Source organism: Podarcis cretensis (assembly GCF_951804945.1).
Source record: "Podarcis cretensis genome assembly, chromosome: 7".
Lineage (NCBI taxonomy): Eukaryota > Metazoa > Chordata > Lepidosauria > Squamata > Lacertidae > Podarcis > Podarcis cretensis.
The window spans coordinates 25,855,177-25,882,458 of NC_137176.1; the positions used below are offsets into that span (position 1 = coordinate 25,855,177).

General features: G+C 39.2%; 1 protein-coding gene across 2 annotated transcripts in view; it reads left to right on the forward strand.

Annotated features, from left to right (window-relative positions):
• The window catches only part of GMDS (GDP-mannose 4,6-dehydratase), a 297,379-nt gene that overhangs the window by 27,450 nt on the left and 242,647 nt on the right, over window positions 1–27,282 (forward strand). For both annotated transcript variants that reach the window (XM_079985072.1, XM_079985071.1), the window contains exons 2-4: window positions 6,295–6,339; window positions 8,542–8,629; window positions 9,840–9,949. In XM_079985072.1, coding sequence (XP_079841198.1) covers window positions 6,295–6,339; window positions 8,542–8,629; window positions 9,840–9,949 — 243 coding nt within the window. The remainder of the gene's footprint in view (window positions 1–6,294; window positions 6,340–8,541; window positions 8,630–9,839; window positions 9,950–27,282) is intronic.

Consider the following 27,282-nt stretch of genomic DNA (forward strand, 5'->3'; position numbering starts at 1 on the left):
GTGTTATTTTGTTGCAGAAACAGAGGTGTCGCATGAACTTGAAGCCAATTTTTTCCCCTGAGGGACACATCAATAAACGAATACTGCCTTAGTAGGTGTAATAAGACATATTCCAGGTCATGAGCTACCACTGGTGAAGAAAAGCAGTATAAAACCACACAAACATAGCACTTTTATATGTTTTCTTTCTATATTAGGGAGATGTTGACATGCGTAAATGAGGTCATATAATGAATATGAATCCTCATCTTTATCAAGTAACTAATTTTGCATTGGAATTGTAAAACATGGCAGAATGTGCATGTGACTCTTGTGATAGTACTTCAGAAGTCTTTTTTAAAAAATTTAAATATTGAACATTACCTTTATGCATTACCTTTATACATATTTTCTAAGATCTCATGTATAAATTACCAGACTATTGTGAGAGCCATTCCACTGATTCCCAGACTGCTCCTGTATCAACATCTGTGGATGTGAGTTAGGCCACTGGGGTTCAGACTCTAGGCTGTTTCCAGCGAAATAAAGATATAAAAATAAAATAAGTGAAGAACCATAATAATATTGACAACAGCTTTACTCAGCAGTCATAGGCCTTTCAGAAGAGGGAATTGGTTTTTGCTTCATGTGGCGCTGTGGGTTAAAGCCTCAGCGCCTAGGGCTTGCCGATCAAAAGGTTGGCGGTTCGAATCCCTGCGGCGGGGTGCGCTCCCGCTGCTTGGTCCCAGCGCCTGCCAACCTAGCAGTTCGAAAGCACCTCCGGGTGCAAGTAGATAAATAGGGACCGCTTACCAGCGGGAAGGTAAACGGCGTTTCCGTGTGCGGCTCTGGCTCTGGCTCTGGCCAGAGCAGCGATGTCACGCTGGCCACGTGACCCGGAAGTGTCTCCGGACAGCGCTGGCCCCTGGCCTCTTAAGTGAGATGGGCGCACAACCCCAGAGTCTGTCAAGACTGGCCCGTACGGGCAGGGGTACCTTTACCTTTACCTTTAATGTTACCAACTTTATATTATTGTTACCTACACGAAAAAGGACTTGGCTGTGATAATACTAAATCCACCACGACCAACTGGCAATAGCATTCCGGATGTCCTACTTCACAGATATTATGAGTGATATTCAATTAGGATTCATTCAAAGTAAATCCATTACTTTCAATGGCTGTACTCTGAGTTGAATACAGTGTGATTGCAACTTCTGTAAGGGCTATGTTCATGGGAGTTGCACGTAAAGGCAAAGTTGTGCAAAGTCAGAATGACCTCTTGAACCCTGAGATCTGGAGAGATTGTGGTTGTCCGAAATCTCCCACGAGTCTCCAGAGCTCAGTAAGCAAGGCAGAGGGTGTAAAAAGCTCTTTTTGTACATGCTTTTCCCTTTGTGGAGGATAGCCCTGGGAGCTATGCAGAGCCTAGTATGTAAGCCTTTCTATTTATTTATTTTTTGCGATCCACATAAAGATAAGATTGTGTAAGTAAAACCAGCATAAGTTGTGATCCCACTGTCCCACCTTGTATTTTGCTGTCATTCTGGTGACATACTCATAGTAATTATTTATGACATCAGAATAGGTTCACCTTTATAATGCAGTAATGTTACAATATCCATTTACTAAGATAATTAGTAAACTTGAGAAAAATAAATAAATAGGTGAGCAAGACAATGAAAAAACAAAGGATCCTAATGCCTCAATAAGTATAATTTGGCTGAAATTAACCAGCAACTGATATCCTCAAGCAGAGGTACCTTAATTTGTTTTAAAAATGCACATGAGTTTACTAGAAATTACATTTTAATATAATTCATATTTTCAGTCTTCACAGTTACGAAATATAAATGTCATAATCCATTTTGGCTATGACTGCAAAATAACCTCAGTGAACACATACAAAATTTGGTATACATAGGGGTATAGTTTAAAACATTCCCAGAATAGTTCTTTTCAAAACCATAACTTTCAGGCTGCATTGAGCTATGAACTACAACTACTTCACATTTTTACTTGTCAATGGTATTCTAGGTGCTGGACAAACAAAGGAGCTATTTAAAAGCTTTTTCACAATGGAACCATTAAGAATGATAGAAGTCACATATTTTTTAATGAATGGTGTGCTATAGTACTTGGTGTTTTCTTTTCACAGCCTGATTGTGACTACATTTGACTTGCGTGTGGGACACTAAGCACATTTGGCTGATCTTTTTATATACAATTTAATTTCTTTGCATAACTATTTGTGTTGGGGTTTACTTCTTTTGATTTGTGTGTGTGTGAGAGTGGTTTCTTAAAAACACCAACCTGTCTTGTACTCCACCAACTATTCAAACACTAAATGATCCACTGTTGAAAGAATAAAGAATTTAAGCCAAAGAACAATGTCACAGTCTTACTCATTCAGCCTTACAAATCCCCTAAGCAAAACAAATTGCAAATTAGCTCAGAAAGAAACATTTGGGTTTTGGTTTGGTTTTTCTTTAAAAAAGGTTTTATTTAAACAAGACAGACAAAAGGAGAAAGATCATCCTGGTACAACACAGTGCAGGACGGAGTGGCTGGATGGCATATAAAAAGGTAAAGGTAAAGGTACCCCTGCCCGTACGGGCCAGTCTTGACAGACTCTGGGGTTGTGCGCCCATCTCACTCAAGAGGCCGGGGGCCAGCGCTGTCCGGAGACACTTCCGGGTCACGTGGCCAGCGTGACATCGCTGCTCTGGCCAGAGCCAGAGCCAGAGCCGCACACGGAAACGCCGTTTACCTTCCCGCTGGTAAGCGGTCCCTATTTATCTACTTGCACCTGGAGGTAGGTGCTTTCGAACTGCTAGGTTGGCAGGCGCTGGGACCGAGCAGCGGGAGCGCACCCCGCCGCAGGGATTCGAACCGCCGACCTTTCAATCGGCAAGCCCTAGGCGCTGAGGCTTTAACCCACAGCGCCACCTGCGTCCTAGGATGGCATATAGTTGATGGCAAAAAGTAAGCCCACCAGCAGCAGCAGCTGGTATTTCCAAAAGGCTTAGGAAGAGACTTGCCCTCATTGCCCTTCCTGACGTGTGCTTTTTGCTGTTGTCAGCCTCCTCTGGAGTAAGGCTAAAGGAGCCAGCTGTATGTCATCTAGCCTGGTGAGAAGACACCTCCCCTCTGAACTGCATTTAAGCCAGGCTCCTTGGAGTATAGCAAGACTAGTACTAGAAACGTGGTTGTCAGTTAATGCTTGTTTTGCTATGTATATATACTTAATATATGCTTATATATGTGTTTAAGCTCAGATTGCTGCTGCTGCTGTTGTTTTTGTAATATAGAGTTTATTCTGTGTTTGCCAAATTGTTGGTTTTTGTCATTTTTTAATTTGCTTACATGTTTTGTATTCTGTTTCTTTTATTTCCAGTGCTTTGTATTTTGATGTGTTGCTTGTATGCTGTAAGCTGCTTTGGGCACAGATCATTGTGGAAAAGTGGCAAATCAATCAGTCAATCAATCAATCAATCAATCAATCAATCAGGAAGGTTGGCTGGGATGCCCAAGTGGTTGGGGAGCAATAAGTTCATACAAAGCAAGGTTCCTGTTGCTTTTGTCCTTCATCTCTGGTTTGCCTCCTTTGAGTAACTGGCCACAAAGGAGTAGATCAAGCCTTGATGTTGGGGAAAGGGGTTGCTTTCTTTCCCAGGAACAGCCTAGTAGAGCACACATATAAGCTCCACACTAAAGTGTTAGGAAAAATTTACACTGAAATACTGGTGAGTTTTCATGAGGATTTTTTTTTTAATCACAAATCACTTCAAAACACGGAGAACTGAATTTAAGGTTGAAAAAATTTAAAGCTGAGAGAACCAAAATTGACTAATACTTCTGATTTGCTTTAGGATTTCTAACCCAAAAGCTAACTATAGTGATTAAAATCAGCATTATTCTGTCTCCGGGCATCCAAACCAATTGGATTTTTTTAAAAACAACATATTTACTGAGTGTAGGTGAGTTTCTGTACAAATGCCTTACACCATAATCCTATGCATGTCTACTCAAAAGTAAGTTCTAGTGAGTTCAATTTGGCTTGCTTCCAGGTATAGGATTACAGTTTTGGATTGTGTGGATGATCTTTTAAGAGTGTGATTCTGCACACGCTTCTGAGTAGGCATGCATGAGATTGTACTGTAAATGTACATTATAATAATGTCACGTTAGTATCTCTCTTGACTTTCAGTTGAGCGGTCTGAAAGTCTAGAAATAAGGTAAACTGTAAACATGGACTGGCAGTTTAATCAGCCTTCTGAGTGTGATGTTCATTGACCACTACCTCACTGAAAGAAAAGAGGGAAGTGGGACAAGTGGATTATGATAATGTATCTTGAAGTAAGCCTTTTGCTAGCGTGCATTGTGTGAGATTACTGGACAGCCAAATTAGCAGTACTATGCTGGAATCAAAAAGCAGTAGCTTCTGGCGGTGGCTTGTTTCCCATTCATTGTCATGTCATGTTCTATCAGTTGATAGACCTGGAAAGGAAATACAAAGGAAGTGAATGCCACTGCTAGTTCGAAATGTTCCAGTGTGGCTGGAAAGTTTGAGAAACAGCCCTAGTGAGAAGAACAAGACCTTATTGACAGGGTTCAGTTGTACTTGGATCTGTTTCTCATCAACGTTACGAATAATCGGGATCCTCCGCTCTTCGTTTGGGATTTTACTTTCATCTCTGGATTTTAATGTGTAAAGCAACCAGGGCAGAGCAGCACAACAGCATTTTCTTTCTTTTTTAATTGAGTGAATGGTAACATATTTATATTTTCCCCCTTCCTTTTCACTGACTTCATGGTAGTCCTGGTTTCTTATTGTCAAACTAAACCAGGGTTGTAATCAGATTTTGCCAGACTCGAAGTATCCCTACATGTAGCAGAGTAAATGTTTATACGCCAATACTTTTGTTTTCTCTCTCCATGTTAGTTTACAGAAACCTAGGAAGCAAAATTTGTGTCAAGAGTCTTAAGAAAAGCTGAGAAGATTGGAAATCACATATGTGTGCCGTGCCCTGTCACTCAGCATGGATTTATGCATTTCCTCATCAGTGTTGCAGTGAATGTTCCATGGGCACTGTTTTATAGCAAGGAGGAATAGAATCATAGAATTGTAGAGTTGGAAGGGACCAACCCTCTCAAAGTTGCTGAACTACATCTCCCATCATCTCTGACCATTGGCATGCTGGCTTGTGCTGATGGGAGTTGGAACATAACAACAACTGGAGGATATGGTTTCTCCACCCCCACTTCAGAGCTTCATAATGCATTTCAAGTTCCAAGTGAACACAGTGACTTAGGGAACCACTTTTGCCTTCACCCTTTGCTTGTGTGGATTTTGTTGCCCTCGAAGATAGTGTCCTGAAAGTTTTAAGAAATAGGTGGATATATCCCATGGAAACCTGGTGGTACTTTGGCACATTCAGTGTTTTAAGTCAGGTTGACTTGTTATTTCATTGTTTCCTTCTGGTTTCTATCTGTGAAAAATGAAGAATAGTTGGAAGGAGGGAGTGCAAGCAAAAATAAATTATACCCTTCGGTGGCTTCACCCCCGCTGGGAACTAATTCACAGTTTGTGTTTTAATATTCTCTCTATCTTTCGCCCTCTCTCTTCCTCCCTCCCTCTCAATATTTGCTTGGGAAGCTGTCAGTTGGCCTCCATAATCACAACTTGTTGGCTTATATTTCTAGCTGTAAGAACATTCACACAGCCCCTGGTACGCAGGATAGCCATTTGTGCTTTTGGAGTCTGTTTCCCAGCACTAGTTGGTATGCCTCTCTCCTTTTGTAATTTCCCCCCTTATAAGTGCAGGAGGGGAAATCCCAGGCTGCATTAAAAAAAAAAGTGTGATCATGTGAATTAGCTCCATGTCATATGTTTAAGTTTATAAAACATGTATACTCCAATGAAATGTGATATAAACTGACCCAATGGCCTTGGATTTTTTTTTAACAGACAGTTAAAAGCAATATGACAGTAAATGGACAAAGAGAACAAACGAGTTCTGTTGTAATGCACATTTGAAAAAAATAGTGGAGGGGAAAAAAGAGAATTTAAAATATGAAACAGAAAAGAATGATTTATGAGTTGACATGTTAAGTTGCTCTTCTTGGTGTATGCCATGCCAAGGATTTATATGCAAATACTTGTATTTAACTGGACATTAAATATATGCTGTTAGTCACCAGTTCAGTATTGATTTACAATATTTTTAAGGCCTGAGGGAGCTTATAACCACCATATACAGATGCGATGGTTCATACATTTCCATAATGTTTTCCTATCTTTATTCTTTTCAGGATGGCTCATACTTGGCTGAGTTCCTGCTGGAAAAGGGCTATGAGGTGAGTGACTAGTCTTGGTGACTGACTGCAGACTCATGGAATAATTTGGAAAGGGCTTTCTTGCTGCTGTCCCTCTCTGCATATGTTTTCCACTCAGCCTTAGATAACAAATCAAAAGTTTAGAGAAGAATGTGCAGCATGGTCTGTAATCATGCCAGCTTATTGTACTATTTATCAAAGACTGTCCAATGGTGGAATCCCTTTAGTCCTCAGGGTATAGCTGTTTTTTTGCACACTTCCTCCTGTTCAGATAAACAGCAGCCTGTGCAAGGTAAGGCTGCTGAACATTAGTGAGCGTGTTGTGATGCAATGTATAAAATTTTAAAAGGAAGGAAAGCCTGGAATAGCTACTTTTTTGTGGGGGAAATGGATTTCATGCTCAATCCCCCCCCCCCCCCCGTTTCTGCAGAAAACAACCTGCAGAGCCACCTCTGAAAGAAGTTGTTTACTCTTGATTATGTTCTTCAGAGTTGGACTGTAGTAAGTTGAGCTCCTTGTGCAGGACACGGGTGGTGCTGTGGGTTAAACCACAGAGCCTAGGGCTTGCCAATCAGAAGGTTGGCGGTTTGAATCCCCGCCACGGGGTGAGCTCCGATTGCTCGGTCCCTGCTCCTGCCAACCTAGCAGTTCGAAAGCACATCAAAGTGCAAGTAGATAAATAGGTACTGCTTCAGCGGGAAGGTAAACGCCGTTTCCGTGCGCTTCTCTGGTTCTCCAGAAGCGGCTTAGCCATGGTGGCCACATGACCCGGAAGCTGTACGCCGGCTCCCTCAGCCAATAAAGCGAGATGAGCGCCGCAACCCCAGAGTCGGCCACGACTGGACCTAATGGTCAGGGGTCCCTTTACCTTTACCTTTAAGTTGAGCTCCATTTGCACAGTCCTGTAATGTTAGAACTTTTGCAGAGCTGCCTTCTTCTGAGGAACAGTGTAGAACTGTGATGTTGCATAGCACTTATGTGGGAAACATTTACAGCTCGCAAGACTAGACATACCATTTTTTAAAAGCACACGTGACTCATTAATGCAGGCAGAACCATACTGTACTCTGTTCCTGAAAGGTCCACCTGGACTATTTGTCAGATTGTGTTCCACTCATCCTTCACAACTTTTTTAGTAGAGCCTTTCTTGAAGTGTCACTGGTTTTTCTCTACTGCTGTGACTTTCCTATACTCCACTTTCCCTATTCATTTTCATGTTTTCCCACTATAACTTCTTTGTACTATACCTAGCACACTAGCCCAAAAATAAAAATTGCATATAGGTTCTGGGGGCTGCAGTTTAAATACATTTTTTCTGTTTCATCTCCCCTCTCATTAGCTGGTCTTTAAAATTCTAATCCTCAAATTTTAGTATTATTTTCTCTAACAGGCTTATTATTCTATCCAACTGTAATTTTGACTAATTTACATTTTTATTCTATTCACAATGCTGTCTAAAATATCCCTGTCTTCAATTCTGTTTTGCCCCATATCTTTCTGGTTATATTCACCAGAAATTGGCAAGCTGGGCAGAAGAGGGGAAGGGTATGCTTGAGCTCACTGCATGTTCCTGTTCCACGGTTTGTTGTAGTAGGAATGTTATGTTGTGAGGGTTGTGTGTATGTGCTTGTGTGTGTGGCTGGTTTTAAAATATGAAGCATAAATGCACTATATTTTATACTTGTTGCTATAGTATGCCGTCTGATATTTTGATTATGAGGCTGTGTTAACAAGAAGAAATAATGCAAAATTCTACACTAATCCCATCAGAATTTAATGCTGTGGTATTTGGGCTTGGTTTGACAAAATAACTGAAAAATTATGTCCTCTCACTTTCCCCAGCTGTGATCTTTCTAGTTGTCATCCTAGTACAGTGGTGCCCCGCAAGACGAATGCCTCGCTAGACGAAAAACGCGCAAGACGAAAGGGTTTTTCGTTTCTTGAGTTGCTTTGCAAGACGAATTTCCCTATGGGCTTGCTTCGCAAGACGAAAATGTCTTGCAGGTTTGCTTCCTTTTTCTTAAAGCTGGGGAATCCGCGCTCTGCAACACGAAAAAATCACAAGACGAAGCAACTCGCGGAACGAATTAATTTCGTCTTGCGAGACACCACTGTATAACAATTCCTTTGTTCTTTTTAAGGACATTATAGTTGTTATGACCAATGGGGGGGACTTACTTTCTATATTACCTATAAAAATATTCACTAAGCATTTTATTACAGGTGCATGGAATTGTTCGTAGGTCTAGCTCTTTTAATACAGGACGGATTGAACATCTTTACAAGAACCCACAGGCTCACACAGAAGGAAGTAAGACTTTACTTACTGTTGGGATAGAGTGTAAGAGGGAGAAATGGTTGTATTTTTGTTTGTATCAGCAATGTTGTCTGGCTGGAAAGTTGTACACGATTGTATCAGTGTGGAAAGTTAGCCATGGTGACTGATGTGTAAATATTTTCTGGTGAGGCTTAGAATTTTTTTAAAAAATATAATTTGTTTGGGTCACATTTTGACCCTGCTGCATAAAAGGACTTTCAAAGACAGCAAGGTTACTTAACTGAAGTGTCTTAACATTATATTGCATAGTAACTTTCATGCTTGGCGAAGAACAAGTTCAGATGTTCTTCTTGGTCATGCAAATGACGCTGTCTGTCTTCACGTGATTCCAGACACTGGCCAGTAGAAACGTCTCAGTCACCTCAAGAAAACAGGCTGCTGACAAGTGTAGTTGCTGAAACTAGCCATACAGTTAAGAAATGTTTTAATTCAGCCTTTAACTTTCAAAGGCTGATTTAAAACATTGTACAGTATTTATTCTTTATCTGAGTTACCCATATGCATGGTCACATATACAAATTGTTATGTGAGTCAGTTGGTTTATAACAAGCAAAAGTAGTGATTTCAGAAGTACTGATTTTCATGTTTTTTAAAAGGTATGGTAAGCTTTTTTTTTAATCTTAATATTTTTTGAACATCTGACATGGCATTTGTAGGAAACCTATAGTTCTTTTGAGTTTGTAAGAAACCTGTAGTTCTTTTGAGTAGTTTATTCTTTTTTTTATCAGATAGCTGGCCAGTAGAACATCTAATACTTTTATCTAATATGGCTTTTAAAGTACATTTATTATAGCTTGTAAGTTTACTACATACTGTACAAGCGATGGATTAAATGGCAACATTCATGTTCAATTTTGTTTATGTGAGGAGTTACCTGAAGACAGACCAATATAACTTGTGTGACCAAGAAAATAATGTTTGAACTAGAGTTCAATCAGCTGTGAAGATCATTGTGCAAGATCTTATTGGAAATAAGAGATCAATTGCTTTCATGACTACAACTTAAAATACTTGCTAAACTGTGCCTCTCTCTTTTTTAAAACACCAGTGGAATCTGGTTATAATAAAAATATTTTTAAATAATGAATTAAGATTATTGGGACGCTGCACATTAAACACCATACTGTATTAATGTGTGCATCAAATCTCTATTATCCTAACTATGTTCTTTTGTCTTCTGAAGACATGAAGTTACATTATGGCGATCTCACAGATAGTACTTGCCTAGTGAAGATAATTAATCAAGTGAAACCCACTGAAATTTACAATCTTGGAGCTCAGAGCCATGTCAAAGTAAGTAGCATGCATCAGCTAGGATTTTTCTAATCGTGGCAAACAAGCAGAGACTTTGTGAAAAGTTAGAAACTTGTGTACTTTGAAATTTGTCTCTACTTATTTCTGTAATCATCCTTTTTCTCACTGAGCCTTCCAGCGGTTTTCAAAACTATACACCTGTTAAATAAATCATCACTTTCCCAATATTCTGTTCTTGCTCCAGCTTCACTGCCACCACTTTTTTTTTGCACACGTCCTCGCATTTCTCTCCTCTGCTCCCAATATGTGGGAATGTGTCCATGTTCATGTGTGGAGATGCATGCACTGCACATTTTAAAATCATGTCTTTTTCTTAAATGCATTTTTACATTATCACAAGACAGCCTGGCTCACATGGTGAGTTGCTGATTGCAATGCTCACCTGGCTTGCATTTCTTCTTTGTCCTCTCTCCAAGTGTATCAAGGCTACGTAGAACATCAGCAAAGTTCACCAGTTGTGTTCTTTTCTGTTGTGCCTGCACACAGTCATCATCTGCTGCTGTTCATCCTCCAACACGTGTGCATAGCAGCACATCAACTTTCCTTGAGGTTCGGGGTTATTGTTTTTTGGCTTTTTCATTAACTGAGAAGGCTATAAATAAGCAAACCAAGAATTTTGCAAATCTCTTGAGTTTTTACCATTATGTAGTTAGGTTCAGTTCAGCACTCCCTGCCCCCTCACCAGCGTGGACTCATTTTATTATTTTATTATTTATAGAACAATTACAAAATCTAGTTAATTTTGGCAACAAGCTATATGGGTCAAGTTATTGCCCATTTTAGCTTTGTGTAGGTATCTCACAACTAAGGTTTGTTTTGGCTAACCACTCATGGTTTGTTGCCGTCTGTGGGGAAACTAACCGCATGCCTGTGCTCAGAGGTAATTCTAACTTGATAGCATGGCAACAACCAAAACTGGAGGCCGGCATGAAACAACCCTTTTCTAACGGTGTGCCAGCATGCTTGTTTGTTCACACCTAGCCATGGTTTGGCTGAGACCAGAGAGAGCCAGAATATATAATCAGAGAAGGAAGATGCTTCAGTTTACAGTTCTTATTTTATTATACCTCTGCAAGTAATTAGTTAGCAGATGGAAAACTATTGCCAGCTATACTCTTTTACTGCTAGCTCATTGCCCAGGCAGGCAGCTATCATAGTGACACTATTTTTTCATGGGGCAATGCTAATGTCCCTTATCTTGCATTTAATCTTGCTATGAAAGTGTCATGAGTCCTTTTATTTGTAATAGTTATTTAGCTATGATAAAAATGGACACTATTTACGGAGTGTTGTAACCAAATACTAATTATCTAATATGCTTCATGTACATATTTGGATTTCAGTTAAACAACATAAACCCCCACTCCTCTTTATATGGCCAGCAATAATATTAAGTATCTTCTGCAATTGTCTATAAAACAAACTTGTTTAGCTGTATGTACTTAATAGAGTAAGGGCATGGCCTGTTTTTTTTATACTGCACAGAAATATCTGTATTCTATAGCCACACCTGTTACAGGCCAAGCATTATCTTAAAAAAATGAAAAGAAATAGTATTTATATTTTATTTTAATAGTATTTTATATTTTATCTTAAACATCTATATATTTCTAAAGCAGCTTACAGAATAAAATATCAGAAACCATAAAAAATAGTTTCTTTACTAATGCACAGTTCTTACTAGATCATTTAATGACAATAAACATGTGCCAGTTTTTTACATATAAACTTTTTCTTACATCAAATGTTAATAGACATATTGAAATGCAAAATACCAGTCTTGAGGAACACTAAAGAATGACCAATTATTTAGAAGGAAATAGTTGCCCACGCTTCATTATATAATCCTACTGATCCTCCTCAACCACTTGTTTGAATGTCTCCTGAGATATCCAAAAACTACTACAGAAATGAGCATGCCCCGCTCATCCAAGTGCAGTATAGATAGCCAGGCTGCCTCCATTATTGGCAAACTCCATCTCTGCATGGCCAGATTGCCTGTAGGTATGGTAGCAAGTATGGAAGTTTTTCAGCTATGGCACAGCATCCCCATGGCAATCTTGTTCTAAGGAGAAGACGAGTTCTCTGGCTGCACAACAGTTGCTAAATGCATCCTGCATGGACTTTGCTATGGGAAAACCTGGACTGCACGTTCTCCTCAGCCTTCTCTTCCATATCATCAGCTGTTGGAATGATGGTCTAGCATTCCTTCATGCCACCAGCAGTGTTTAGCAGGCATAGGCAAACTCGGCCCTCCAGATGTTTTGGGACTACAGCTCCCATGCTAGCAGGACCAGTGGTCAGGGATGATGGGAATTGTAGTCCCAAAACATCTGGAGGGCCGAGTTTGCCTATGTCTGGTTTAGATAGTTGTGGATGCTTTTAAACTGAAGTGTATGGTGACCTTTGTTTCCTGAAGTGGGGTAGTGGTGGATTTGGGATGTATGAGGTGGGGTAAGTTCAGTAGGAATTGTGCTAGTTTCATCCACCAATTGAATGTATACCTTTCCTCCCTCTGTGTAGCAATGGCTGCACCCTTGAGAGATTTCTTTGTTCCAGAAGTTGTAGATTGTTGTGAAGAGTATCTAACTTGTAAGGCATAGGACTATGTAGCTAATACATAACTGTAGGTAGGAACGGAATAGGAAGCCATCCTAAGTTTACAGGATGCTTGTTTTCCTTAAGCTCATCTTTGGATTCCTGTGTTACTGCTGTGTTGCCATAGACAGCAGGAGCAGCTAATGGCTAGGGAAGCACCAGCTGAATTTTGCGGGGTGCAGGCATCGTAGACGCTTGAGAGTGGATAAATACTACCAAATTTCAGAAGGGAGGTGTAGGGGGATTTTGACTGCAAGGCCAGCCTTAGTGGTATGTGAATGATTAACAGATTCACTTGTCCTCCTACTGTGCCACGAGCAATTTGTATGAAAATGTAATACATAATAGATAATGGCATATGTCGTATCTTTAGGTTTTTATAGACTGTTTCTTGAAATGGTTTTTAGTGTTTCTGTTGTGCCTGTAAGTTGCTTTGAGCTTATTTCCATGAGTAAAGTGACTAACAAATGTAAATAATAATATCATTGGTAAGAAACTGCTAGATTTCAGGACAGGTGCAGAAGCTGGGGTGACAAATACTGCAGTTTTTACAGACACACTATGCCTCTTCAATTGACTTCAGTTCGGAAGCATTTGGAGAGATCCACAGCTCTTTCCAAATGGGCTTGGTTCAGCTTGAAATTTGTCTAAACCCAGTGCACACTCCTGGTATGTGATGAACTGTGAGGTGATATTTAAGGATGCAGTCATATACATACTTGTTGTTGTTGTTGCTGTTGTTCAGTCACTTAGTCGTGTTCGACTCTTTGTGACCCCATGGACCAGAGTACGCCAGGCACTCCTGTCTTCCACTGCCTCCCACAGTTTGGTCAAACTCATGTTTGTAGCTTCGAGAACACTGTCCAACCATCTCGTCCTCTGTCGTCCCCTTCTCCTTGTGCCCTCCATCTTTCCCAACATCAGGGTCTTTTCCAGGGAGTCTTCTCTTCTCATGAGGTGGCCAAAGTATTGGAGCCTCAGCTTCGGGAGCTGTCCTTCCAGTGAGCACTCAGGGCTGATTTCCTTAAGAATGGAGAGGTTTGATCTTCTTGCAGTCCATGGGACTCTCAAGAGTCTCCTCCAGCACCATAATTCAGAACATATACATACTTATCTGGGAGTAAGTCTGATTGAGATTGAAGTCAGTGAGGCTTACCTCTGAGTAGATACAGTGCAGAATCCATCATTGCACTGTTAAATTCCTTTCGCTAGTGCAAGCGTTTCCTCTTGCCAGGCAAAACAATCTCTCCTCTCTTCCTGCCCCACCCCACACCCTGTTTTCAAGGTTCTCCTCACCAATTGCCCTAGCACAGCTTGTGCTGGTTTCCATTAGCACAACTGTTTAGTTTAACCTGGCCCATGAATTGTCCCAATTTCATTTTTACTGGAATAACCTCTGAGTTGCTGAATGTAGGACAAATCCAGCAAAATTGAAGCTGATCACTGTTCTTGTAGCAGATGTTAAGCATGTGCCCACGCACATTTCTGGATCACCATCACCACATTGAACATATTTTTTGGATAGAACTCAGGAGGCACAGAGGTCACAATGAAACTCAGTGCTGCCTGTTAACAGCAGAAACGTGCTGTTTTTTAAAAAATCTGTTTTCTGTGGTTTTTGTTACATGCTGCTCTTTTTTACTGTGTAAATATTTTTTTGTGGGAATGAGCCGTGTATGAAAGTCCGGTGATACCTGTCCAAACAGATTGTTTTATTAGATCTAAGAGGAGCTGTAACCTTGATAGCAGCTAATAATGTTTGGAATTTCTCTTAAAAATTAGTGGACCACACAAAAGTGTAGCCATTTGCATTGTGTAAAATCTGAGCACTAGTTATAACTGTAGGTATTGTCTAGCCTGAACAAAACCTATAAATCATGTATTACTTTAGTAGGGCAATATAAGCATCTTATATTGAAGCAGTTAATTCTTTAATTTTCCTTTTAAATAAATACATGCACATGGGTAGTAATGTGCTAGGTAGCAATAGCAGGAAGGTTATATTTCTTTACATGGAAACCAGTTTCATTTTAAATGGGTGTTTGAATCTCTCTCACACACTGTTTTGTACAGGTAAAAGATACAGCCAGCATTACTGTGTTTAAGTGATTGGCTTATTAGCACTTACTTAAATCTCTCTCATTTAACCAAATGGATTTCTAATAAAAAAAGGATTGGGTTGAGCCTGCCATCCCAGTCCTTTGAGGTCAGCCACTACTAATGTTCTAATTTTAAGACGGGAAATTAAAGCTAAGAACGGAGACTTTCTCTAGGTCACTCTGAATCATTTGTGGAGATGAAATCAGAACCACAGTGCGGGCCTCTAAGGGTCAGGTTTTGAGGAACTATGATAATCTCTTAACTTGACAGTTGAATTCTCCTCTGCTCTAACATACTTTTGCTGACATTTAAGATGACTTTAAGGTGTCCTGCTATGTTTTTGCTTTTCTAAAATTGTGCGTTGTGCCATTATATTTGGAATTACATATGTTAGTATGTATTTATGGGTTAATAGTGACAGTACAGTGGTACCTCGGGTTACATATGCTTCAGGTTACATACACTTCAGGTTACACACTCCACTAACCCAGAAATAGTGCTTCAGGTTAAGAACTTTGCTTCAGGATGAGAACAGAAATCATGCTCCGGCGGCGCGGCGGCAGCGGGAGGCCCCATTAGCTAAAGTGGTGCTTCAGGTTAAGAACAGTTTCAGGTTAAGAACGGACCTCCGGAACGAATTAAGTACTTAACCTGAGTTACCACTGTATATTTTTACATTGAATAAGCAAGAAGTAGCTCTAAAGTTTCTTAGTTCTTAAGATTTGCTGTGCCACTACATAAACATTTAGGACTCTGCTTGCCTCCAGATATAATGGCGCAGTGCCACCGAGAAATAACATGATGGTGATGTAACAAAAATATTCCTCTGTGTCAGAAATATGCTGTTACATGTGTTTATACACAGGTTGACTGTGAAAGACACACTGCATGTTTTTGTATTGCTTTGGCTAGTGATTCAACAGAAAGCTACCTTTTTAGAAGTGCATCGAAACAGTTGTTTTCTTTTTGTCAAATAGATGGCAGCAGAGTGTTGTAGACAATAGGCGATTCAGTTCCTCTAACCATAACGAAAGAGGCATGACAGATAGTAGACTTCTATCAACTGCAGCCTTGGAGAAGTTGTAGTTGTACATTAAAAAAGAAAGAATGCTACTATTGATAATGCACAAGAATAGAAGACTGAGAAGGTTATGCATTGCTATACTTTCGTGAATAGTTCCAGGTGGGAAAAACCTAATCTTTTAAGGTATGACATCAACTCATGAAATGTGATTGAAGTCAGCTAAGATAATATGCACATCAAAATAAATAGACAGAGGAATAGAAAGTGTTCACAAGTTTCAAGTGAATTAACTACTGCCTTGGGGTGCTGTGGGAATAAGCCTGCATGCCTCTTTAAAGATAAGCTAGTCAGAGAAAGGAAATGTCAGTCCTTAAATTGTACTGACGTTATTTAAGAACACTGCTAAGGAATAAGGATTTTTTTTCCTGACAAGAGTTTTAAAGTTTTCCCCCCATCCATACTGTGGCTCCTGTTTAACAACTAAAATGAAATACATATTTGTGTTCCTTTCAGGATAAGTTGGAAGTAGCAAAGTACCTTACAAGAGGTTTTACTAAATAAAATACTAATCTTTTAAGATATATAAGAATACATTTTATACAAAATGTTTATAAATTTGCCTGGTATCTTTAGATTCTGCAAGAACACCCTTAATAGGACAAAGTGTTTCGGTAACAATTTAGGCCATAGCATAATAATCTGTGTTTCAACTCGGTGCATGATTACGACTATAAAGAACTCAAATGTACTTTTTGTTATTTCTTAATTTAAATCTGAAATTATTACTGTATTCTAGAAATATGAACATTTTGAGCAAAGTTAATTGTACAGCTGCGACTGAATCAGTGGTGTGGGATTTATTTTCTCTTGCCTGTGCATAGAATGTGAATTTATATAAATGAAAAATGTTACTTGGGCGTGACCCAACCAAAACTTTATAATTGTACAGCTATATGAATTAATTAACTTGAAGTACATGCATACTTCATATATTAAATTCAATGTAACTTCATATAATCATAACTGTATGATCAGTATGCTATTTAAAATTTTCGTTTAGGGAAGTTTTTAATGTTTGAAGTTCTATTCTGTTTTTAGTCCTCTTTCAGGAGCCACCCAGAGTGGCTGGGGAAACCCAGCCAGATGGGCGGGGTATAAATAATAAAATTATTATTATTGTTCGCATTTAAGCTGTGCTATTTGAAGGTGTATTATAACTATATCATTCCCCTCCATGCAGTTAGCTCTTTTTGTTTTTACATTGTGTGCAGAGAAGCTTAGCTGCATTTGAAATGCCACTTTTATTTTAGTTTGGGTTTTCAAATACTCATTATCCATTAGTCTCTCCCCCCCTTTTTAAACCCCCCCCCCATGTTCCCAGTGGTTTAGGTTTTAGCGTTAGTTTCTAGACGTAGTCTTTATCCAGTGCAAAAGAAATAAAACAATAACATGATATGAGAGTTCCATTATGAGAAGACAGGCATTCACATTTCTCCCAGGTAATTATAGTAGCAGAGTGAAAAATGAACTTAGGCAGATATGAAAGCCATGAAGGTGTCCGTACTGGTGATGAAAGCACTGTTGACCTTCGCGTTCTCTGCCATGTTTATAAAGATGGTGGGAGAATTTGGTAGGGAACAAACTTGTGGCCGCAGTCCAGAGAGTTGCTCATGCAGCTTTGTCACATTGTCAGGTTATTAAAGGTGAGCACAAACTATTCTACACCTGACATTGGGAATGTTCTGGGTTTTCTTGATGCTGTCAGCAAATTTGAGGTGATGTTTTTTGGCTGGCTTCTGTCATTCAGATATCCTCATTGGGGGCATTTGACAGGACAAAAGAGATGTTGTGGTGTTGTTGTTGTTGTTGTTGTTGTTTTTACAACATGCACTAGGATCAGTACAAACAATTTGACCCTTCTCGTATAGCGTTATAACTACAGGAGAAGTATTTGAAGTAAGTAATGTTAAAAGTGCTTATCTATTCCCCTAGACAGCTATTCCCACATACACGTTTTCCAGCTGAAACTTCAAATCCTAGATCTTTGATTTGTGTTTTAAATAGACAAGCCTCTACTATGCTGGTCCATTTACCTTATGGCTTCTTTTGCAGTCATTCTGCACTTGTTTAAATTGATGTTGTCTCTCGAAGTAAATGCAAATATTTTATATATATTGCACATCTGAATCCACACACAAAGTAAGATGTTGACATATGCAGAAGATAAAATGCTACATGTAGTATTCTGACAGCAGGAGTTTGGGGGGACTTCAGACTGACTATAGCTCTAGAAAAGAATTCAATTTAAGAATGTGATCCTTAGATTAAAAACAAACATAAATGCAAAGAATAGAGCTTTGGTGCATATTTAATAATACGTCATCTGTCTAAGATAGGGAACAAATGCTTCTAAAGTATTTATTTATTATTCCTGTAGCAATTGATATTTATTTGCTGAACAGCAAGTTTGTTATGGTGCAATGGGTTTATAATGTCTTTTGGCCTTTGAAATGTCGTTCAGATGGGATAGTAAAAAAAACTATTAAAAGTTTTTGTTTTGTTTTTTAAAAAAGATCAGACTGTGAACATAATGAAGTGTTTTAAAGTTTGACAGTGATTTAAGAATGATTGTGGTATTGGCATGGATAGACATTATATTTCAATATCTAAATAGCATTTTTTAAAATAATAACAATAATAAAAAAATTTATTTGTGTCCCGCTCTACCCAGCCAAAGCCAGGCTCAGAGCGGCTAACATCATATAAATAAGACAATATGCATAATACAATATACAATATGCAAATAAAATAACATTCAACATTCAGTAACATAATATAAAATAATATTAAATATCAGCGTTTCAAAATTAAACAGAAATCCACTCAACAATTACAATAAGTAATTTCTAAACTCCAATCAATAAAACAACAGCAAACCACAGTGCACAACATAAAAAAATTAAACTGTGTAACACAAATTTATAAACGTTATACTTAAACCTTTTCAGTCATACAGCTGTGTTTTTATTTTATTCATAGGTCACTCTTACATCAAATAGTGCAAATTCATCAGCATTCATTGAACTCTACAAGTATTATATCAGCTTTATAACAACATATTTTATATGTTAATTTAGAACTTAATTTACGTTTTGTAAGAGAGATGTATATTTTGGGTTATTTTCTCAGCACAGATTGTTTAAATCCTTCTCTCTTATCACGTTCTGATTTAAGCTTCCCCTCCCCTGCATTAGATCAGCGATAAGAGTGGGGAGTATGTTAAAATGTTGCACGTTTGAACATATTTAGAAGAGTTTGACTAGAGCCATCTGTTTCAATGTTTAATCATCAAGCTGTTCTTGAAAAATAGGCCAAACATCCCAGGGGAACTAGTAGATACAAGTAGTTACAAAAATAATAAAAAGCAAAAACAGAAAATATGCAGATATCAAAAGTGAATGATCTATAGCAACCTTTTCTTTGCTTCTGGATATGCTGGACCAGATTTCCTACTGATAGTAAAACTGGCAAGTTAAAATGTTTTCTTTTCATGAAACCGTAGAAATAAGGCAGCTTCAGATGCACCCTTTGTTTTCCTGCCGCCATTTTGAATTGATCTAGGAGGGAAATAACAAATGGAGGAGGGGAAAAGCCATAGCTCCTCCCCACACATGGCCCCACCCATTAAATGTAATTTAAGAGCTCTCATTTGTTCCTTGTCAAAATTTCTTCTCCATTCCCTTTTCATTGGTTCGTAAGGTTAGTGTTGGCTCTGCTCCAGGTTGAATGCTACCCATACTTACCTTTAAATCAGTGTTTAAAACCTTCTAATTCTTGGCAGAAACTGTTTGAAGTGAAATATGACTTGGATAAAATCTAAACCTTACCATAGTTGATGCTGAAAGGGGGAGGAATTTTAGTGAGGGGGAGCATGTGAGCTTGAGTGGGAGACAGTATATAAGTATTAGGGAAGTTTTTATTCTCCTAACTGGGGTTACAAGATTGAAAAATGTTAAATCTGCACCGAGAGCTTAGAACATTCAAGTATTTTCCAGCATGTACACCTGTGATTTATAAATGCTTATTTTTTTCTTGGGCAGAACCAATGCTTCAGCTAAAGCAGACATCCCCAAACTCGGCCCTCCAGGTGTTTTGGGACTACAACTCCCATCATCCCTAGCTAACAGGACCAGTGGTAAGGGATGATGGGAATTGTAGTCCCAAAACATCTGGAGGGCTGAGTTTGGGGGTGCCTGAGCTAAAGCCTTTGCCTACCTTTTTGCTCTCTTTTTAATGTTACCAAATTTACTTGTGCTCTGGTGCACACATGCGCATGAACATGTGTCTCACATGTGTAAGGCATGGAAAAGCTACTTCTGGCAAATTAGGAATACTACTCTTGTGCTTTGTACTGGAGACGACTGCGTGCCACAGAGACTTTGCTTGCTTCGGCGGAGTTTAGCGCTGATCAGTGTCAGCTGATCAATGTGTTCTTTCTCTGGGGAGCTGTCACTAGCAGCAGTGGGGTTTTAATTGCAATATTTTATTTATTTTAAAATAAAATGTATAAATTAACAGTATAAATAATGACTTTTGTGGCTTCTCAAGCTATTACAGAAATACAGAGTAAAAATGGGTCAGTAACACACTACACAGGCTATACCCCACACCCCAATGTCAGCTAAACATAGTAACAGTTGAGTTACTATTACAGAGATAATCTGAAGGCAGTAAATCACCTATACAGTACAGAGAGGTGAGGTGGAGTCCTAAGGTGCCAATTTAGCCATGGGTCCTAATCATGGTGAGGAGAGAACCAAGAAGAGGAAAATTCACATGCAAAGTATGAGCTCTCCTTGCATTGTGATGCCTGAGTAGAGAGCTAGATTGGGGTGGGGGAGTAGAAACAAACATTAAGCAAATATTTAGCTGTTCTATGGTAAGAGGAAAACGGAAAGGCAAAAGCCTGGATTTCTACTATATTGTATAACCTAGAGGATGACCTCTAATGGGGTAGAATCCATGTTTGGTTCTCCCCTCATTGAAGGGAGAATCCTTCACAGTCTTCGAAAACCTTGGAAACTTCTCATTCACCCCAACTTTTAAATGATTAAGTTCCTCTACTCATAAGTTTTCCCCCTTTTAAAGTCTTAAACTTAGGCTACGCTGAAACCCTCCTAGTTTAATTCAGCAAAAGAAATATTTCTCCCTTTGAAATAGGCACTGTTTGGAACCTCTGTACAGAAGAGTCCTGGCTAACGCCAAAGAAAATAAGAAATATGGCTCAGAAGCAGGAGGACAAGAAAAAGTGAAGGCAAGGAAGGGAGCTAGCTAGCTACCATCTCTTATAGGGGACAACATGTTTGTAAACTAGTGATGTGAAGCAGCTTCCTGGTGTAGTTGCCAAAGGCTGAACAAATTGTGGATGTGCACCCAGTTAGTTACCAATGAATTTCAACCTGAATCTGAAAAGGGCTTTTCACAAGTTCTGGGATAGGCATGAACACCATTTCATTACAAAAGATATACATGATGAATATTCCTAGGTCTTCGTCATATTAGCCCTCCCTGCCAGAGAGCGTAAAACAAAGTCTCAAAGGTGCCCATATTCATCAGTCTTACTTAAGGGGGCCTTGCTCCTCTTGAGAGGAGATGAGGTTGAAGCTCTTCAGATAATGTAAAATGGGCACTTGGCTTACTTAAGGCAAGATATGATCACTGGATTGCATCAATTTGCCCCAGAGGGGTGATTAATGGCTGAATTATAGGCATGTGTGGGGGACAGCAGGGACTTGCACTCTAAAGGCTTTCATCTGCCACAAGGACTTTGTCACTACTCTGTGTAAAGAAAAATGATCAAGTTTGTTGCATTTGCAGGTTCAGCTAAGCTATGCAATAACAGCACAACTGACAAATATGTTTGGTTGTGGGAAAACACCCTACCAGTTTCAGTGGTCAGTATCCACTGAAACTTCTTTGCGCAAAGGAAGTTTGTGGAAGTTTCCTTCTTGTGCAGGAAACTTCCTAAAAACCCCTGCAGCAGTTGGAGGAGGCAAGGGCAGAGGAGAGGCGGAGGGATGATGACTTCTGTTGCACAAGCAGAAATTATTGCACTAGCAGACCTATTTAGTTGGATATTCCCCAATGATCACTTACAGCAGTGTTTCCCAACCTTGTGCCTCCAGCTGTTTTTGGACTGCAATTCCCATCATCCCTTGCCACTGGTCTTGCTAGTCAGGGATGATGGGAGTTGTAGTTCAAAAACAGCTGGAGGCACAAGGTTGGGAAACACTGACCTACAGGATCATAGCAGTAGATAGTGCTTTAGATTAGCTGGGAAATGATTGAATTAGCTGGGGTAATCTATATGTGACTATCCATACAAGTAAGCATTGTTCTTGATCTCAATTGATTTAATTTGCCCTTTGCAAGGCAACGTGGCCATGCCACAGTCATGTTTACTACATGATCCCTGACTGACTCAGATCCTGCAGCAAATGAGAGCCACAACAAGGTAGAAAAACAGTGCTGGGGAACGATGGCTAAATTGGAACAGAAATAATAATGTTCAGAAGTAATGTTTTCTGAGGGAACTCTGAAGGAACATTTCTACCAAAAATTGAGACTGGCATACATTCAGCACAATCCTAATCCTTTGCTTTTTCTTCTAAACCGCGTATGGAAGTTGAACTCTTGAGACAACATACATAAATCTCTCCAATAGCTAGATTTCTATTTGCTGCTTTGTTTCCACCTGAGCTTAAGGACATTCTCGTTCAGGTCTTAATTTGCAACTTCTTCTTTTGAAGGACTTAAGCACAGTTTTTCATATTTACATGTAGGTGGAGGGTTGCATCGCCCAGTGATTGCCGCATAAGTATGCATGCATTCAAGCAAGCAAAACCTCCTGCTAGTTTGTGCAGGGTGTATTGTCTTTTTAAAAAAACACATGGGATTTTTTTTAAAAAAACACACATGGGAATTTTCCAACATCTCTCATCTCACATGTGTTTAACATGCTATTTGTTTCTGACTTGACAGTACATTTGATCTGATAGTTCTGTCTTTCATCTTAACATAATTGAGATAGAAATATTAACAGGACTAACTCCGGTAACAACTGTTCTTACAAAATGAAAACAGTGAATGCAATGATAAAAGTGGAGGTGTGCAGGAAACCATCATACTGTTCCGTTACTTTCCTCCATAATCCTTTCACAAGTTTCCTACATACAGAGAGGGTCTTTTTTCTGTAATTCATTGATATACAGTGGTACCTTGGTACTTGAACGGCTTGGCTCCCGAACAAATTGGCTCCCGAACGCCGCAAACCCAGAAGTAAGTGTTCTGGTTTGCAAACATTTTTTGGAAGCTGAACGTCTGACGTGGCTTCTGATTGAGTGCAGGAAGCTCCTGCAGCCAATCAGAAGCCATGCCTTGGTTTTTGAGTTGAATGGACTCCCAGAATGGATTAAATTCAAGAACCAAGGTACCACTGTACTAAAATACTATTTGTATGCTACAGAAACTGGATATGCCATTTGAGAAGCTAATATTCTCCAGGAAATGAAAATCAGCTAAATCAAAATACATATGATTGTTCATCACAAATCCTAACATGCTCACTTTTCTTGGTGCTGCTTAGCACCTGTGTATTAGCATATAGCCTATTTGAATAACAAGCTGTCCCCATCTCATGTAGTTGGAGTGCTAGGAATGGAGATAGATTGGCAGCTAGATAAACTTGTCTTTGGTCTGAGCCAAGTGTAAGGTGGGGACATGACACAGGCTGATTGAAAAGCTTAAAAGGGAGAAGGGTCCACCAAGCTATCCTGTTCTGGTTCCACAGAGGTGACCCGTGGTGCCATTCCATCAGCTGGTGGCTGCAGCACCAAGGAGAGTTCCTTGTGAGCAACTTGTCTGATGGCTGGATGTAAATGTAGGCCTTTGAGCCTCTGTCTCCAGACCATCTCTGTTATGCTCCACCTCCTGTTGGAGAACTAGAGTCTCTTAAAGGGGCCAAACCTCCAGCCTGAAGCTGGCCGCTTCTCCTGTGCTCTGTGCCTCCTGCCTAGTGTGTTCCCCATGCAGTTGCAGTGGTGAGGTGATGTCACAGGCCCTTGGTTACTTACAAGGCAAGGTGAGATGGGAGGAGAAGGACTCCATGTCCCATTTCCCTGAATCTCAGCTCTTCAGCAAAGCAGTGGTGGCAACCCCGGGGAGCAGCTTGCTATGACTGCATTTTTCTGTGTACAGAAACAATCCAGGTGGGAACTGGGGATTAGATGAGGCACCATGGCTTGTCTGTTCCATTTATATGCTCCATTGTAATGGAAGTTGTAAAAAAAACAAACCCCATATATTCTGATATGAGCACACTCTCAGATACTGGACATTCAGCATTACAGTGGTACCTTGGGTTAAGAATTTAATTCGTTCTGGAGGTCTGTTCTTAACCTGAAACTGTTCATAACCTGAAGTACCACTTTAGCTAATGGGGCCTCCCACTGCTGCCGTGCGATTTCTGTTCTCATCCTGAAGCAAAGTTCTTAACCCAAGCTACTATTTCTGGGTTAGCGGAGTCTGTAACCTGAAGCGTCTGTAACCTGAAGCAACTGTAACCCAAGTTACCACTGTATTAATCGATGGCAATCTCCTACTGGCCCTCTTCATGTGTGAATCTCATGAATCATCACTCAATCACCATAAGCAGAGCTGCACTACTGGCCCTGCTACCAAATGGCCACTGACAGCATAAGCAAAGCCTATGTATAGGTAGCTGTTATCCCATAGGCTCTGTGACTTTGTGTGCATTTGTAGAGTCCTAAATATCTATATTTTGTACCCATATCTTTCTACAGCATCAAAATATTTCCAGGCCGGGGGGGGGGGGGTACGACACACACCCTGTTTTAATTTCACTTACCGAGGTTAACTTGCCACAATTTTGTTTATGAATTGGGTGAATTAATATCCATAGTGCAGGAAGCAATGAGTCATTAATTCCTGACACCTCTTGTGTAACATAGTGAGTTCACTTTATTTGTTTACTGCTCTTGCTTGCTTAAAGCTGTTGTAAGGATCATTTGGCGGCTGTCTCTGATTATAATGGGTCAGTTGACTTTGTACAGGAAATGAAGTAATTTACTTTGGCATTTGTGCTTGGCTGTTTTCAGAATCATTGCTGTCAAAAATACAGATATTTGGAAAACATACTGAGAATTATGAAGAATTTGCTTTTTTATATCTGCGAATTTCTTCGTCCTATAAATATTCTTTAATAATGCTGCAACCAACATTTCAGAAGGGACTTTTGTACAATTAATATTACAGTTGCTGCTGATTCATCTATCTGATACTTTTGGAGATCACTGTATATTGACTTGTAAAATGCAGACAAATCTTAGTTTAAAATAAGCTGTCTTTCCTTTTTCTAAATTACTGTTCATCTGTCACAGGCAGATGAATTGATATTTTACCTTTTTTGTTTGTTTTTCAAAGCTTAGAGTCACGATGGCACCATAGCATTAGAATTAGTAAAAGTAAAAAGGTGTGTAGAATGGATTTGATAAACAGTGAATTGTTTCAATCAGATACATATATAGTTTATTGTTAAAGTTGGTGTTTAGGATGTAGATGAGTGTGTTGAGTTTACTGCTGTAGGTGCAGTATATTTATATTTGTAATATATTTTTGTCCTTTTTCCTATAATAAACTTCCACATACATACTGGCCTTTGATGCCTACTTTTTCCCAATATAAAGCACTAAATATTGTCCATGTCTAGAGATATTTTGAAGACCTCAACCAATGACATAGGCCTGCTGTTTGTATTAATTAGGTTTAGCTACTATGAGAGTTCTCAGTAGTGTCTACTCATTGTAGTAAAATCGTTTAGAAAATATTTTTAATGCTCACTTTTTTTATAAATTGCCACTGCATATTCAGATATAAAACAAAATACATTATGGAAGTTATTTTCCTAGATTCTCTCTTGTTGCTGATAAATTATAATGCAATGTATAGAAAATGCTTATTGGCGGGTGGAATAAAAGAGGCATTTTCTGCCAGATTACTATTTTAGGTCCATTCTGTAAACTGCATACCATGTTACAAAATGATAGGACACTCTCTACCTATAATGTAATCCGTTAACACGTTTGTTCATTATGTGAGTGGTTAACTATACTGTATTTGCAACAACTTTTTTTTTTAAGCATTAAACAGAGGTGGCAAGAGTGACTGTTATTTATAGGCAGTTCTTTTCACCTTTGAGAACAAGTTCTGTCCTCCGTACTTTCCTCGTTTTTGCTCAGAGCGCATTTGACACACAAACAAAAGTCACTTTTGTCTCGCGGTGGAAACGTGCCAAGCTATTTGACATAATGACAGGTGGGATATTATCGCTGCTGAAATTTTGGCTGTATGGCTGCTTTGTTCATGTTAGATTGTGTTTTGACTTGCATGTTTTTGGCCGCCATGTAGGATTCACCTCCTTTATTGGATTTGGAACTTGCCTTGAAGTATAAGGTTTTCCTGTTATATAATTTTCCAGTTGCAACTTGCCCGTTGTACATGTATGTACATGCTTCCTCTTTCATATTTAGCTTAAAAGTGCAAATTAAAAATTAATTCTGCTCAGTTGGGAAGTACCAGCAATAATGCCCACATGTACGAACTTAAATATCTTAAATGAACACTGTGTGCGCTACAGGCGACGATGTGAAAATAGTGAATAATACCAGTGTGATGTCTTTGGAAGGCTGTTTATAACCAAGGCGGGAGATGCTGCTGCTAATATGTGCATTAGTTTAGATTAATGCACATATTTAATTATATTAGCAGCAGCATCTTTAAAGTGTGTGTTAAAACAGGCCAGGTATATTAACGTGAAACATTGGGTCAGGAGTGATCTGTTCTTAATGTAGCATAGAACTTGATTTCAGAGGAATGACTTGCATTGCATAATACAGTCACTTACAATATGAGCAGCATATATATGTACCTGTATACATTACCGTATTTTTCTGTCCATAAGACGCCCTCATGTATAAAACGCCCCTTATTTTTGGGGACCCCGATTTAAGAAAATGGGGGAGATGGCCCCCATATATAAGACGCCCCCAAATTTTGGACATTATTTCTATGGGGAAAAACCTAGTCTTATACATGGAAAAATATGGTAATAACTCACGTCTGCACTGCATAAATATAGTAATTTATTTAAACACAGTGGCTTGGATCCTAAGTGCCCTTTCAGTCAAGCAAGGGCAGAGTGATTTATTTCCTGTAAGTCAAACGTTTTCAAGTATCAAAGGGAATTATGGATCTAGTGGGAGTCTTTCCACTCTACAAACCTCTTCTTCTTGTTGTTCTTCTTGTTGCACATTGCTGTAGGTACAATGGTTTGTTTATTCTTAATGTTTACAGATCAGGTGCAAATAGAGAAAAAAAGGATTTATTTGGAAATCAATCCCTCTCTTGTCAAAGGGTAGTGTATGACTTAACACAAGCAAGTTCATTTGAATGTCGACATGGATTGAGTAATTTTGGTGGTGCTTAATTAACATCATGGAAAATGGATGGAAAT